The sequence below is a fragment of the Podarcis raffonei genome, chromosome 6 (assembly GCF_027172205.1).
Source record: "Podarcis raffonei isolate rPodRaf1 chromosome 6, rPodRaf1.pri, whole genome shotgun sequence".
NCBI classification, from domain to species: domain Eukaryota; kingdom Metazoa; phylum Chordata; class Lepidosauria; order Squamata; family Lacertidae; genus Podarcis; species Podarcis raffonei.
The window spans coordinates 70491309-70507609 of NC_070607.1; the positions used below are offsets into that span (position 1 = coordinate 70491309).

Here is a 16301-nt window from a genome sequence, read left to right on the forward strand (position 1 = left end):
GCTTAATATAAGGCCAGGTGTGGGGTGCAGAGGACTATAATCTTTTGCACCCCATTGTGGTCCTGATCCAGACTGAGCCCCCCACATTTGTAATTTGTATTGGGGGGGGGATTTCCATTTGCTCCGGGAAGGTTTTTTTAATTGAATTCCGACCCAGTCAAAATACAGTCTGCAGAGTCATAGAACAGTGTGGACTTGATCCAAGCTTTTGGAGGCAGCTTTTCATTTGTTTTTACATTGGGGCCTGTTTTCTTCAACACTCCCCACACTGTTCCCCTTTGTTGATTAAGGGTTCTCCCTTTTCTGAAGTTAAAAGTAGGAAGAGCTGGCTTGCAGGGGCATCAAAGGCCTGCACTTCTCAACACCCCAACTCAGGTGGGGCTTTTGGTGTTAGACCCCATCAAAAAGAAGCATAGATTCCTATCATGTGGATGCATTCTACTTTTGCAGAGAGACTCACTAAACTGAACTCACAGTGAACTACAGTTTGAAATGCAGAAGTTGCTTAATGACAAGCTTTGCTGTGCCTGGGCTCATTGTGAGACTGAAATGCCACTTGGGCTGGCCACTCAGACATTGCACCATGCTCTTCGCAGAAAAAACAGGCAGAAGCTGACAATGCATCATAATTGTGATAGAAGGCAACTCATCATAATGTTCAGACTGAATTTTCAGTGTATGTTAATGGTGGATGCAGTGCTATGCTTGGATCAACTTCAAACAAGAGCTATGCATTTGCAGCAAGAAAAAGCTTTGTATTCAATTTTCCCTGGATCAAATGCTTTTTCAAACTGGCTTTGAATGGTAAAATATGCTGTTATATCAAACTTTGTGCTTATTTTGCTGCTAAATTGAAGATAAAATGAAACAGCTGTGTGTGGGAGAAGCATGCATTTATTTTTGAATTATCTAGTATCTGGCCCATGTTTCGGGGGTTCAATCCTACAAGCTGCTGAGAGCTCAGAAGAGGTGTTAAATCCCTTCCACTCCCACTGCATTCTGCAGAATCAAAACTCCAAAGGACAGGTTTTCATCAGTACTCTTAACTTCCATTTATCTAAATGTTGGTGTCATTTACATCTTTCCTTGAGTGTTTTGTACACCCAGGCAAAGCATTCAAGGAAATGGGAGTGTGTCTTTTCGACATGATCTTTTTGTTTCAACATGAATGCTTGTTTCAGAGAAGGGAGCTGTTTCCAAAATGCTTCACAAGTGTCCCACCCCCCACCCCATGTTAATAACCCAGATGTGGCTCAGTGGCTTCCACTTTCTGATAAAGCACACACCAGTGCTGCTCTTTCCCCCACCAGAGTTGCAGGAAAATGGAGTTCCCCAAGGGCAAAACTAGTCAAGAGTATAGAATCATAGAATGTGGTGTTGGAAGGGACCCCAAGGGTCATCTAGTCCAGCCCCCTGCAATGCAGGAATCTCAGCTAGATCACATATGACAGGTGGGCTCCTGACCTCTGCTTAAAAACCTCTAAGGAAGGAGAGTCCACCACCTCTTGCGAGAGTCTGTTTCACTGTCACACAGCTCTTACTGTCAGAAAGTTCTTCCTGATGTTTAATCGGACTCTCCTTTCTTGTAACTTGAATCCATTGGTTCAGGTCCTACCCTCTAGAGCAGGAGAAAACAAGCTTGTTCCAGCCTCCATGTGGCAGCCCTCAACTATGGCTATCATATCATTCTCCTCTTAACCAGGCTAGGGCAGTTCTGTTGTTGGGGAACCCTCTCCACGTTGGCTTGTCTGTTGTGAATGCTTGCATGTATTATTTCCACTGTCAGTTGAGGATCTTAGTGCATACGGGCATAGGTTTGCACATTTAAAAAACAACAAAAACCTCGTCAGGCAGAGAAGGGGTTCAGGCAGTATGACCTCAAATTGAAATAGTTCTGTTAATTATAAAACGAGAGATAATCTCCCCACCACCACCTTTTCTGGTTCCCAATGTGAAAAATATTAGCTTTGTAGAGACTGAAACAGATGGCGAGCAGCTGAAGTAGATAAGTGTGTTGTTGAAAATAAGCATTTACTCAGGCTGGGGAGGTGACAAAGCCATGTTTACAATATCTCATCCATTTACAGTGATGCTACTTTTAGCTGTATTGAAATAATTAATTCACAGGATACCTGGAAAACACAAGCTGATCGATGTATGTGGGAAGGGCTTTTTACAATTTTGGGCAAAATGGATCTAGTCTGTTGTCTGCTTTAGGGACTTTAAAGGGGTAAATGCCCCCCCCCCATCTTGATGTTTACTGCTCCCCAAATATTTATCTTGCCTTCTTTATGTATTACATTGTATTTTGATCCTTCATTTTAAGAGAAGTATCTCCCAAAGCAGCTCACGTCAATTAAAAACAAGCAAGCAAGAAACTAGCCCTTCCATCAGGAATACCAACTGCATAGGTAAGACAGATAAGGGGATGGCATGTGGAAGAAGGGAGAGAAGGGACACCAGTTTTTCAAGGCCAGAATAAAGTAGTGAGCTTTATGTTGTCATTAATGTCTAGCTCAGTCTAGGCTGACCCTTCTTCGCTGGCGGTTTTTGCTTGAATAGCAATTGGTGGCTCCGTTATTTTGGCTGATGGGTGGGGCCAGAGTGCCCTTTTCCCCCTGCATATCTAGTACAGTGGTACCTCAGGTTAAGTACTTAATTCATTCTGGAGGTCTGTTCTTAACCTGAAACTGTTCTTAACCTGAAGCACCACTTTAGCTAGTGGGGCCTTCTGCTGCCACTGCGCCACCACCGCCGCGCGATTTCTGTTCTCATCCTGAAGCAAAGTTCTTAACCCGAGGTACTATTTCTGGGTTAGCGGAGTCTGTAACCTGAAGCGTATGTAACCCGAGGTACCACTGTACCATGGCACCTGGTAGTTGGATCAGAGTGTCTTGAATTTGTCATTTGGTTTGTAGTGGCTTTGGATGGGAGGCATTAGGATGTTTTTCAAAGGAGATTTCTGTTCTTGATGCACCTTCTTAATAAAGGTGTGGTACTTTAGCAAAGTGGGTTAGAATAGGAACATTGGTTTTAAAAATTCAAATTACAATATCTACAAAAGAGGCAGTTTTCCTTTACCTTGAAACAGGATCATACTAATGGAAATGAGTCACCAACCACCATAAGTGAAACTGTAGGATCCATGTGTTCCATTATGGAGGCATGGCCTCTTCCTGCTAGAGGTTGGGATGCTGGTATAGCAACATAGCAAGGAAACTCTTCATAAACATGCCCGGAATACAAGTGGTGCTTACAATGCTTTCCTATGAAATCATCTAAGTAGGTCATGGACATTTTCATATACTGTATATAAGGGCCCCTCCAGATATGCTTTTTATTGAGCATTCATGATTTGTTCTCAAGATGGAATTGAGACGATCACAAATGTTCCTTCTTTCAATATTGTTTGCACATGCAAACGTTTGGGGGCAGTCACGCTGCTTCATTTCCATTCTGTGCATATCCCACATCTTCCTGTTGAAATCCTGTAGCTTTTTATACCACAAATGTTCTGATTTATTTTTGTTCCATTGGTTTCACTATAGTCCCTCTGGAGAGCAATAATGAGGTGGGATTGGGGAAGCATTGCAGGACAAACTAAAGCAGAATCAACCCACCACCAATGAACACACTATTATAGAGGCAAGAACATATGGCAGAATGGTCTGTTATTTAAGGTAGCAGCGCTGACTCTTTCTGCTTCCCTTTCTACTGGAAAAAATACAGTTCCGGTGGCAATAACCTAAGAACAAATCCTGAAAAAAGCAGATGGTAGTCTTACTAGGTGATAGGGTGTTGAATGGTATCTTTCACAAAGAGTAGAATTTCTTAAGATAGGGGACAGCTTTGAAAAGCAGCAACACACATTTAGCTAGGTCAGTGTTTTCTTGGATAGTGTTATGTAAAAGGGGTGTGTGTGTGTCACTGCGGTTTGTAGCAGTGAAGCCTCTGTCACCGATCAGATAAGTTGATGTTGATAGCTCAGTGTTTAAGCATCTTCTAAACCCTCTCACAGTCCTGTCTCTGTGAGGGAAAAGAAAATTGTCAGAGGGCTCTGAAGATACCCTTCAGTGTTTTACAACCTTTGGTCTTTTTGGGTGGAGTGGGAGGAAAAGAGTGCTAGGGAGACTGGCCAGGAGACAAAGGAAGTGGATAGTGATCTGGAAAGGAGGAACACGAACAGACAATGCTGTGGGTGAAGATATGAGGTAGAAGAACAGAGGTGCAAGGGAGAAAGTGCTACTGGGACAAAGTATTTACAGGGCCTGGAGTCAGGAGCAGCTGAGATCCTGAGAAGGGAATCCTCCCCATTGTTGCTTCACTGCAGCAGTTCAGCCTGGTAGCCCCAAGGAGGGAGTAAGGCCAAGGAATAAGGGCACACTTACTTCCCTTCGCCCTTCCGTCTCCTTCCTTCCTTCCGTCTGGAAGAGGCAAGGATTTGTCTCTTTACACTGCAGTATGGGGTTAAATCTACAAGGAGGTCTTAGGTAGGAGGGTCCTAATGCCAGCTATCATGTGTGGGAAACAGTGGAGGCTGGTCTAAATTAGGTTTCAGAGCAAGTTAAGAAAAAAATAAACAGTGGCACTGCTCTTGGATAGCTCCAACTTGCTTAAGGATTAGTGAGGCGGAAAAATAGAGTAGAAAAGAGAATGGAGGTTTCTGAGGGGGGCACATTTGTGGGTTGTTTTAGATGGCAGGTCCCCTGAACTGCTTGAGTGGGCTGTGATGGGGCTTCTGGGGGCTAATGGAGCCCTGTAGGCCCCTGAAGCTTTGAGTGGCACAGGGCTTCCTGAGAGAGGCTTGAAAGGGAAACACGGGGCAGCGTGTGTTCTCTTTAATAATGCTTATGTGCATTATTTGTTAAGCTCTTTGAGTATTGCAAGAAAGGATATACTTTTTCCTCATGGTCAAATGTGCAATGTGTCCCTGCGTTGGCAGCTTGCACATCTGACTGCAGAGGGACACAGAGACCTTGCCCTTTAAATATCGCAAACCAGTGCAAAGAACAGGAGGGATGGGAAGAGTCGTAGCTCAGTGGTAGTTCAATCTCCAGCTGTCTTGCACGGCACTTGGCATAGGGCTTTGCAGGCACTGCCAAACAGCTGATGGCAGTGTCTGCAACCCCCTACCTGCATTGGGTGAACCAGGTTTTTACCTGCCCAGCACTTGACAACATGTATGACACTAGGGGTAGGGCAGGTGCAGGTGGCTTTGCCAGAATGGGAGGCCTAGATAGGCCCTTACCTCTGGTCTAGACAGTACTGAGCTAAATGAACCATTTGGTCTGACTTGATATAAGGCAGCTTCATATTTATGTTCTTACTTTCCTTTGAAACGAATCATTCATGCTTCCATTTCCACTGCCAGGAGGCATTGCTGTCAGATTTCATATATTAAATTAGTGGTTATGCAGGTAAATAAATGTTCTGCATGCTGCAATGTGTACAGAAATATGCAGCTCATAACATAGCAAAGGCACCCCATATACCATGCTAAGCCCCTGATGGTACAGCTGATGCTGTTAGATCCGGAAATAGTGTTTTCAGAATGCATTGAAGGGATGGAGAAACTAACTGGTTTGATTTCTTGAATAGTGTTTCTTTTGGGTAGTCTGCAGTTGTAAGCAAGCAGCTACTTTTGGTTAGGGAACTATCTATATAGTTTGAGAGTGCCATCACTATGTATTTGTGTCTTAAGGCATCAAAGGGATTTACAAATTCAGCATTTTCTTTCCAGTGTCCGTTCATGCAAGTACATTAGTTTGCTAGCCACTTTCTTAAAGAACCATGTTGCAGGAAGGCCAGAAGCAATTAATTAAAGGAATAAATGCTGGATTTTTATTTTTTTTAAATAACTGCATAGGGTTTATTATTAGTTGTTGTTGTTGGTTTTTTTGCATTTTTTGATTTCTGTAAACTACCTTGTGATCTGCTTGTTGTATTAATGCAGTCAGTGTGCTGTTGATATGGGATGCCCTTCTTTGTTTGTGCTTTTGTAAATAACTGGTTTCCCCCATATGTGTGTGTGGCATCTGTTATATGACACAACCTTAATGAGACACTGTTGTCACAAATACTGTCATTGGAGAGAACCCAAAACAAGTTTTCTTGCCTTTTTATCCATTCTGCGCCCCCTCCCCCATGGAAATGGAGTCAGCCAACTCTGGCACAGTGTGTCTGAAAAAAACAGGTGCTTCAGATTTCCACGGGGGATTTCAGGTGAAGGACAGCAGAGCTCGGCTCAGCACTGTGTGCAGAAGGGTTCCTGTGCTAGTTCAGATTTTCACATGTTTTAACACACTAACACCTCCCCCCTTGGGTGAACAGATTGCCAACAGAAGTGGCTTTTGGGGGGTGGGGGGACATGTCATTGTAATTCAGCGAAAACCTGAAGTTCCTTTTTATTTGGCTTGGGGCCTTCTGTTCTGCTCACTTAACAGACTTCAGAGCTCTCTCCCCGCCCCCGCCCCCCAGATTGTAACGTATGACGATCTCAGGAGTGCTGTAGATGCTACCCTTGCCCTTTATTCAAAGCGATACAACACTCTTAGCTGCATTGCCCATTTGTTCATGTTGCTAGCTCATAGATTCTCAGGTGAGGTCCTACTGTAGACATTTTTGCCCTCTGAAGCTTTGTTTATAAAGAAGAGTTGTTTTCTTGTTTCAATTCCTGTGGTCCACCGAGTTAGTTTAGATAATGTTGTCTTTTTCTGGATGTGTTTGAGATTTGATATACATTAGTATCATTAGTTTTTGATCCCTGCTTTCATGGCTATTTTAGTTATTTTATGGTTTTATGTTGCAAATTGTGCTCAGGGCTCCCAAGTGCGCTAAGAGTCTGTTTCTTTCTAACATAAAAGTAAATATGTCCATTGAATATGTTGGCAGTGATGCACAGAATTGCAGAAAGAAGCATATTGAGACAGTGGCCAGCTATCCATGCACCTGCTTTTCCAGAGAGCGCATTTGCTCTCAGCACGTAGTGTGAACGATATACACGTGTGTACCTACATCCTAAAACACAAATGGGCACGTATCTGTCCACAAAAAAGGAGAAATCCCATCAATTAGAGCTGAATTACTGGAATGAAACTGCATTCATATGCACACTTGCCAGATATTAGCAAGTATACATGCATAGGATTGTGCCACAAGTTTGTTCAACCCTAAAAGAGTACCAGGGTACTACTGTACATTGAAAATTTTATTATTCAGAATAAGAAAGTATTATGAGAATATATAATTGTATCTATAAGAGCACTTGGCACTTCTGGAGACTGAACACAGAATTACCCTACATAAGCAGGGTTTGTCTGTGTTCATTTTATTAATAAATATTACAGAATGAACTTTTTCTTGCTACATTAATTCTTCCCTTTAACCACTGATAGATAAGAATGGCCTTAGTGAAACTAATCGAATACGATGGAATAACCATATTTGCCTCCCTCCATCTAGTATCCTAGAGGTTGGAGCCAGATTTAGCAATGCTTAGAGTATGCCCATTGAAATCAATGGACTTATATTAGTCATTGCTAACTTAAGTCCCACTGATTTTCAGATGGTCTATGACTCTGTGCCAAACACGACTAACCCTGGATCCCCAACACATTGTCTTTTATAATCATGGATTTTTTGTTTAGCCACCGATAGACCTAATCCCCATGAATTTATCTAACTCCTTTTGGAAAAAATGTTACTCTAGTTTATAGTTACCACATCTTACAGCAGTGAAGTCTTAACATTAATTATGGGAGTATTTGAATGAATACATCTGGGACTTAATAAGCCAAGCTATGAATGAGTCTTATGTTGCGCATGCAGCCCCTTTGTGCTTCTGTTCACATGAGCACCCACGCAGGCAAGGAGGTCTTCTACTGTGAGTTCCCATTCTGATAATAACTTTGGAACAAACCAGGAGATTAAGCTAACTTCTTGCTTGTTCTGGATCTGTGAATCATAGTTTCCCAATTTGAATGAAACAAGAACCTTTTGTTAATGGAATACTTCTTGGTTTGCTTGTTCATGCAAAGCAATGGCCCAAAGGGGCTGTGCGCATAGCCAAAAGACACTCATATTTCTGCTTATTAAACCGATATATGATCATCCAAACATGGTCTATGGGATTTTATGATAACTCATTAATGATGCTCATGGAATCCAAAATTGAATGTTAGCAGTCATGAAGCAGCATCCAGTGTGCTGGGTTGGAGAATATTGAGAAAGTAACAGCTTATTTGTACTAACAGGACCTGCAGTTTATTCTACTACCGTGTCCAATTTTGGGTTCTTCTCAAAGTCTCTTATTGTTCTTAGCTCCTAAAGCCTTGCACAGAAGCTTATTTCAGTGGTTATGGAAGCATAGGAACTGCTAATTCTCAACAGGAGGGAGAATCTGAGAGTTTTCTGTTTAAACTTTTGAGTAGGCATTTCAGCATGCCTGCTGGTAAGCTGTACTGAATTCCAGCATTATGCCAAGTCCTGAAGGTTGCAACGTGTCTAACTGCTAAGATCTCTTCCAGGCCTCTTGGCGCCCATCACTGAAAAAGCAGGTGGTCTGAAGTGAGGGCTCCCTTTGGGCTTTCACACTCTGTGCACAACATACAAACGTGAAAGACAACTGTCAGTTCCTTCCCTTCCTAGTTGTCTCCCCCTTAACAAAAGGAGAGGTTGGGAGGCGAGCGGAGATGGGACACAGATGGATGTGTTGGAAACCTGTCAATATGTTTATGGAGACATGCTACAGTGTAGTCCCAGATTGCTTGTGAAATAATCAAATAAGACAGGCACCCCTTTATTTAGGAACTAATAAGTGGTCCGTATGTTGTTCAACGAGATGGAGAACATATATCTTGTACCACAACATTTATAAAAATATATATGCTTGCAACAGGTTGTTTTGCACCACAGCGGGTTGTTTTATACACAGATGAAAGCAATTTATTTAAAGCTCCTTTTTATTTTTAGTAAAATATTTACTAAATATTTTATTTAGTATTTTAAATATTTAGTAAAATATTATACTGGTGGTTAAAAATCCCATTGGGCACCTGCACAGTTTTGTGACTCTTGGGTAATCTGTTTATTTTATTATCTACATTGGAAGTATTTCCTTCTCTGTCCTTCACTGTTGCAGAGGGAATCATAGAATCATAGTTGGGAATTATTCTGCATTTTTACGCCCCACCTGCAAGGTAGCTTCTTTCCCTTCCCCCTTTATCCTGTACTGCAGCTCACCACCTTGATCTGGGGATGCTCCAGACCACCTTGTCAAGCATTGCAAATCGTTCCACCCATTTTTTAAAAAGACTTCTTAATAGACTTCCTTATCACTACTTAACTATATTGGTAATTTCTGAACTAAAACCATTTTTGTAAAGTGATCTTTGTGGCCATGCAGGATCCCGCCCTGCCGCCGTCCCCAGCTCACTCATCCGTGTGCTCCTTTGGTCTCCTAGCCATGATGTCCCCACAGGGCTCATGACATCTGGGGCCACAAGGATAAAGAATTACACAATGTTTAGAAGACATCTGAAGGCAGTCCTATATCGGGAGATTTTTATGTTTTTAGATATGCTATAAGCCGCCCAGAGTAGCTGGGGAAACCCAGCCAGATGGGCAGGGAATATTATTATTATTATTATTATTATTATTATTATTATTATTATACAACTTGCCATGTTATCCAATCCCAGGCATACTACAATTGATGGAACAAGCCAAGAACCTTCTGGTCCCCTCCTCGTACCCTCACTGGGCAGGAGAGGGGAGTGGGAGCATGCAAACTAGGTTGTGGAGGGAGGAATAAGGATAAGCTCATTCTCATAATACAAAACCATGTTTAAGTGTTATGTTTGAATGTAGCCAACTAGCAGATGATCTTGAATAGAGCCAAACCATAGTTTAGTGTGACATAAACAAGCTGGGACAGGCTTCAGGTTTGCACAGTCCCCCGTCCCTGGCATGGCTGCAAGGAGGAGCTGCCACTGTCTCTTGACCAGAGCTTGTCATGTCATCGGAGACTGACAAACTAGTTAATATTTGAAACGATTGAGCTTGAAATGATGTTTGAAGAGCCACCCATAAGCCAGGACGTCCCTCCGCCCTTTGATCTCACCTTTGCCACTGAATTGCTAATTGGCTTTTAGGCCAAACTTCGCTATCATCCCCCATGGAGAGAATACTGACATTCCTTGTATGGATTACTCAGATACTGACTATGACGTGGTTTGAACACTGAAGCACCGTGTAATTCCTAAGTTCCATTGGATTGCTAACATTCTTCTACTTTGCATTTCAGTTGCGAGTGAGAAGAGGGTGCCAGTAATGCCAGGATCCCCTGTGGAAGTGAAGATACAGTCAAGATCTTCGCCATCCAGCATGCCGCCATTGCCGCCTGTCAACCCTGGTGGACCTCGGCCTGTCTCATTTACCCCAGCAGCATGTAAGGCTGTGGCTTGTTCGGCTTTCTGGGAAAAACAAAAAGCCACCACGAGTTCTTTCTTTCTAATGCAGACGTTAGAGAAGTGAGGGACTGTTGTTCCAGTCCAGGGGAGGTGAATTGCTGGGATAGTACCTAATTACCTTGACACTTTTGTGGCTTTATTAGCAGGCAGGTTTCCTGAGATGCAGACTTAAAAATATATACCATATTTTTCGCTCTATAAGATGCACCAGACCACAGGACGCACCTAGTTTTTGGAGGAGGAAAACAAGAAAAAAAAATTCTGAATCTCAGAAGCCAGAACAGCCAGAGGGATCGCTGCGCAGTGAAAGCAGCAATCCCTCTGGCTGTTCTGGCTTCTGTGATAGCTGCGCAGCCTGTATTCGCTCCATAAGACGCACACACATTTCCCCCTTACTTTTTAGGAGGAAAAAAGTGAGTCTTATAGGTTTAAGATATATAGGTTTAAGCTGGGTTTTAATTTAGGAAGCAATTTAAAAAAAATGTTTAATTTCTCGAGAACATCAAGTTCTTTGCATCTGTGTTTTCTGTTCTCATTAATAAGAGGTGTGTTTGTCAGCACATCTGGTGTGTTAACTTTTTATTTATTCTCAGATTCTGGAGTGCTAGGGTTTTCTTAGGTCTCTTAAATTTTATTGTGTACTGTACAGGGTGGTACAGAATGCAGACATCCTTCAAGGAACAGAAAAAGAGCACTCTGGTCCTGGGAGTGTAAGCTGCCTTATGCTGGTCAGGTTGAATGCTCATCTAGCCCAGTAATGCTCCCTCTGACTGGCAGCAGCTTTCCAGGGCTGTGGATGGAAGTCTTTCCCACCACCAGCTCCCCTACCCTCCTCCCTTTAAAAACAGAAACCAGAGGGGCCAGGAAATTAACAAGGGATCTTCAACCTGCAAAGCTTATACAGTACTCCACTACTCAACCCCACTAGATGTTATTTCCTAAAATATTAAATAGTTTTTAACACCATCACCCAGTATCAAAAGCAAATATGTCAACTCCTGAATTGTGTTCTCAGCAATTGTGCCTGCATTTCAATATTTCCTATTTTGTGTAACTTCCTTCCGGTTGAAATCAGAAAGGCCCCCGCCCTGTTGAACTTCTGGCATGTACTTTTTAAATCCCTGCTTTTAACTTACTTTATAGCAGCCTTTCTCAATCTGTGCGTCCCCAGATGTTGCTGAACTACAACTCCCATCATCCCCTAGCTAGCAAGGCCAGAACTCAGGGATGATGGGAGTTGTAGTCCAACAACATCTGGGCACCCACAGGTTGAGAACCGCTGCTTTATAGCATTAACTGGTTTTTACCTTTTCTGTATTTTATTTATTGTACAACACTTGGAGACTATTTGTAGTTAAGTGGTATATAAATTTATGTAAAAAAGAAGCATTTTGGGGCTAAACCTCAAAATATAAAGCTAACATATTCATTGCTTTTGGCCTTCCCCCTCCCCACTGTAGTACCCAATGGAATGAACCATTCTCCCCCGACGCTGAATGGAGCACCGTCACCCCCTCAGAGGTTCAGCAATGGCCCTGCCTCATCATCTTCATCTTCACTGACCAACCAGCAGCTTCCAGCTACCTGTGGGGCCCGTCAGCTCAGCAAACTCAAACGCTTCCTGACCACCCTCCAGCAGTTTGGCAACGACATTTCACCAGAGATAGGGGAGAAAGTCCGCACTCTTGTTCTGGCATTAGTGGTGAGTATTAGTAAGTCAAATACAGCAAAGAAATGAAAAGCAGAAGCTTTGGGGTTTTGTTATGAAATCACAGAATCATAGGCTTGGAAAGGGAGCATGAGGGGCATCTAGTCCCATCCTCTGCAATGCAGGAATCTCAACTCAGGTCCCCATGACAGATGGCCATACAACCTCTGCTTAGAAATTTCCACTGAAGAAGAGTCCACCACCTCTTGTTGGGAAGCTCTTACTGTCAGAAAGTTCTTCCTGATGTTGAGTCAGAATCTCCATTCTTGTAACTTAAATCCATTGGTTTGGGTCCTACCCTCTGGAGTAGGAGAAAACAAGCTTGCTCCATCTTCCATGTGACAGCCCTTTATATATATGAAGAAGGCTGTCATATCTCCTCTTTTCCGGGCCAAACATACCCAAATTCTTCAACCGTTCCTCATGAGGCTTGGTTTCCAGACCCTTCTGATCCTGCTCAGACTTTGTCAGTAGGCTTTCTGTAAATGGCCAAACCTCTAACAATATTTGCTCCCCCATCTAGGATTAGTGTGCTTCCCCCCCAAACCTTCATTGCATAACTTTTCAGAAATTGGGGTTTCCATTTTGTCATAATTAATTGCAGCATGGTGAATTACTAATTTTCTGATGCTGTTGATTTGAGTTCAAACCAGTTTTTAAAAGGAGAAATACTTGTGTTTGTGTGTAACGTACATATCACACTTATACACACATCTGGGGTGCACTTTCATCTAATTCTGTCTCAGTGTAATCTCGAGAATTCTGTTTACACATTGCAAGGCTTTTCATAAAACTATACCCTGATTATACATGGTCAACAAAAACGATTAAGTGCTAGGAACTGACGTGACATTGCACCCATTTTTCCTGTTTTGGCTTTTTATTTATTTACTTTATATTTTGGAGGTTGTCTAGCTAGCATTAGCACTCTATGATTCCAGATAACTTCTAATGACTGTGGTCACACTTTGAAATGGTGTAGAAGCAGCTTATGAAACTGGAGTAGCTATCTTCTTAAGTAATCACAATGCAGTGTGGTCGGTGGATGTCAGCCTCCCGCCCCCCCGCTCTTCCTATGTCTACATCTATTTGTAACCCACCTTAAGACTGCATGGCGAAAGGGGCCTATAAATGCATATAAGTTAAATGAATAAATTCTTAATGTATAAATTATGCATTGAGTGCGAGAATTTGTAGCTCATGGTTCTTAGCCAAATGTGAGATGATGCAGATCAGATAGGACTGGACACTAATGAATATTAGTTCTTTCCACACAGTACATGCAAATCCAGATTCTCAGAGAGAGAAGGCCTTGTAGAATTTCTGTTGAATTAGAATCAATAACCACGCCAATCCCCTTTCTCTTTACAGAATTCTACTGTGACAATAGAGGAATTTCACTGCAAACTCCAGGAGGCTACCAATTTTCCTCTTCGTCCATTTGTGATTCCATTCTTGAAGGTGATTGCTTAATACTGTCCATTGGCTGGTGAGCCAGTAAGGAGAAAATTCTGTGTGCCACACTAGAGAAAGACTCACCAAGCAATGATTTTTGATAGTAGGAGGAGTCTGACTATTTGAGAGAAAGTCTTGGTCATGTGTAGCCAAAAGTAGTTGCCAAGGAATGCTCAAGAGCCCCCTTTCTCTACCACCGCATAACCTCTGACCATTAAGTGGGTTATGCACCTGCTCCTGGCCTGTTGCATTGCAGCTGATGTGATGGAAGCAACTGAATGAATATACATACATACATACATACATACATATACACACAAACTTGCTTTCTCTGAAGGGTGTTCTGTACAGCATGCCCCAGGCCCATGTGCTCCTTTTCTCTTTTTTGGATACTTCTACACAGGGAAGCAGGAGGGGGAGCTGAGCTGAATTCTGAACTTTGTGAGCCCTGGCAAGAATAGGGAAGAATCAGCCCTTTCCCCACCCTTCTGTTTGAAGGGACTGAATCTCCCATTTATTTATAGTAGAGTTGCATGAGTCCTGCCAGAAGACATTTATGTCTGGGACATGGGAATAAATAATAGTAATAGTAATAGTAATAATAAAATAATTTATTATTTATACCCCGCCCATTTGGCTGGGTTTCCCCAGCCACTCTGGGCGGCTCCCAACAGAATACTGAAAACAAGATAAAAGATCAAACATCAAGCACTGCAAGCTATAGCCCAGCCTATCACAGATATAGGCACTGCCAGCAAATTCTACTTTCTTTTGTCTTATTTGCTCTTGAGGAGGCTCACAATGATTCTTGGTGGGGGTGTCTCTGTGAGAAAGGAACCCTGTTTTAACAAGTAGCTTGCTCCTATGGCTCATTAGATGGTCAGCAGCAAGAGGGTATCCCAGCAGCAAAATAAATCTATTTTTTTTTATTTTTTTAAAAAATAATTTTTATTAACAGGCCAATCACATCATATTGTTCAAATCACATTAGTTCCAAATTATACAGCCAAATTTTAAATTTTTTGGGGGGTATCCATATATCAAGCTCCACACGAGTCCAAAATTCCGGCTAAGTCCAGACTTCACTCATTTTACTGCATTAATTAATCAGTCCTATCCAGTTCAGTCCAGATAGTTCTTTATATATTTTCTTCATCTTGTTGTTGTCGTACATTCCTTTCTTTGCGATCTCTGATGATTCTCATAAGCAGACTGAAAACTGCCAGCAGCAAAATAAATCTAAATGGCAACCCTAACTTTGTTTTGCAGGCCAACCTTCCCCTTCTGCAGAGGGAGCTGCTGCATTGTGCTCGGGCAGCCAAACAGACCCCTTCCCAATACCTGGCCCAGCATGAGCACATCTTGCTGAACACAAACACTGCGTCCCCAGCTGACTCTTCAGAGCTGCTGATGGAAGTGAATGGAAACGGAAAGAGGCACAGTCCAGACAGGTAGCAGGAGCTGGTTTCAAAACAGACAAATTTGTCATTAAAAAAAACTAACAACCTGGCACCTTATAAGCTGCTTTCTATTGAAATTCCTTTTTGTTGTGACCTCTTCAGGTATCTGGTAGTTCAAGACTTGCCTACGTGTGGCTTTTTTAGGTTGGCTCTGCGAATGTTTGACTCGTTGTGGCTTTCAGTATAGCCTGCATGATTTAGAAAAAGAGTTTTGGAATTGGTGCATCTGTCGTTTGCCACACTTTTCAGCTTCATGTCTCTCCCTTCACTAGAGACCCAAGAATGGGAGAGGGAAGTTGCCCTCATCTTTTGTTTGTGGAACACCATACCTGCTATTTGAAAACCCTGACCTGGTTTTGAATTTCATGTTCCGTATCACATCTAGTTTCTCCCTGTGTGAAAAGGATACTGGACTATAGGCCATTGGATTGATCCAGAAGCATGATTCTTGTATACCGTCCATATGTTTGAATTGTTTTCTACTTCATCTCTTTTCCAGAGTTCACTTCTATATCTCTCTTTCCCCATTAATTACTGGTTTCACTGCTAGCACAACACAAACCTCCTTACTCTCCTTTTCTGCATTTGGTTTCTTAGTACTAATGGAAAATTTCCTTTCTTGACTTGCTCACAGGAGGGAAGAAAACAGCTTCGAGAGAGAGCCTCTCCCATCCGAGCCTCCTGCCAAGAGGGTGTGCACCATTAGTCCAGCCCCTCGCCACAGCCCGGCTCTGATGTTGCCCGTCATAAATCCAGCGGGACAGTTTCATCCTACTCCACCCCCACTCCAGCATTACACCCTGGAAGACATTGCAACGTCCCATTTGTACAGAGACCCAAGCAAGGCATTGGAGCAGAGAGAATTGCGAGATAGACATGGTATAGGTAAGGAGTCCCATGTATTTTTCAAATGCATTTCCCTTAGCCGTTAAAGCTGCAAATTCAATGCTTTTTGAATCTCTGTAGATTCAGTTCTTGCAAAGCAAAATCAAAGGCACACAAACCTACACAGCTCCTTCGTTGATCTGGTAACCCTCTGGGGTTTTAGAAGCCTGGGCTGTGTTTTTTGGAGCAGGAGTGGGGCACCTTTTTGGCCTGGCGGTCCAGATCTTTTATCTCTTCCTCACCCCTGTGGGCCCACTTTGATAGGTGGGTGGTGGTGAGAGGAGATAGTGACCAAGCAGGATTGAGCTGGTTTGACAGATGGCT

General features: G+C 42.6%; 1 protein-coding gene across 7 annotated transcripts in view; it reads left to right on the plus strand.

Annotated features, from left to right (window-relative positions):
• CBFA2T2 (CBFA2/RUNX1 partner transcriptional co-repressor 2) overlaps window positions 1-16301 on the plus strand; it is a 67887-nt gene that overhangs the window by 40505 nt on the left and 11081 nt on the right. For all 7 annotated transcript variants that reach the window (XM_053393925.1, XM_053393924.1, XM_053393926.1 and 4 more), the window contains exons 2-6: window positions 10304-10447; window positions 11930-12171; window positions 13549-13638; window positions 14902-15083; window positions 15727-15977. In XM_053393925.1, coding sequence (XP_053249900.1) covers window positions 10304-10447; window positions 11930-12171; window positions 13549-13638; window positions 14902-15083; window positions 15727-15977 — 909 coding nt within the window. The remainder of the gene's footprint in view (window positions 1-10303; window positions 10448-11929; window positions 12172-13548; window positions 13639-14901; window positions 15084-15726; window positions 15978-16301) is intronic.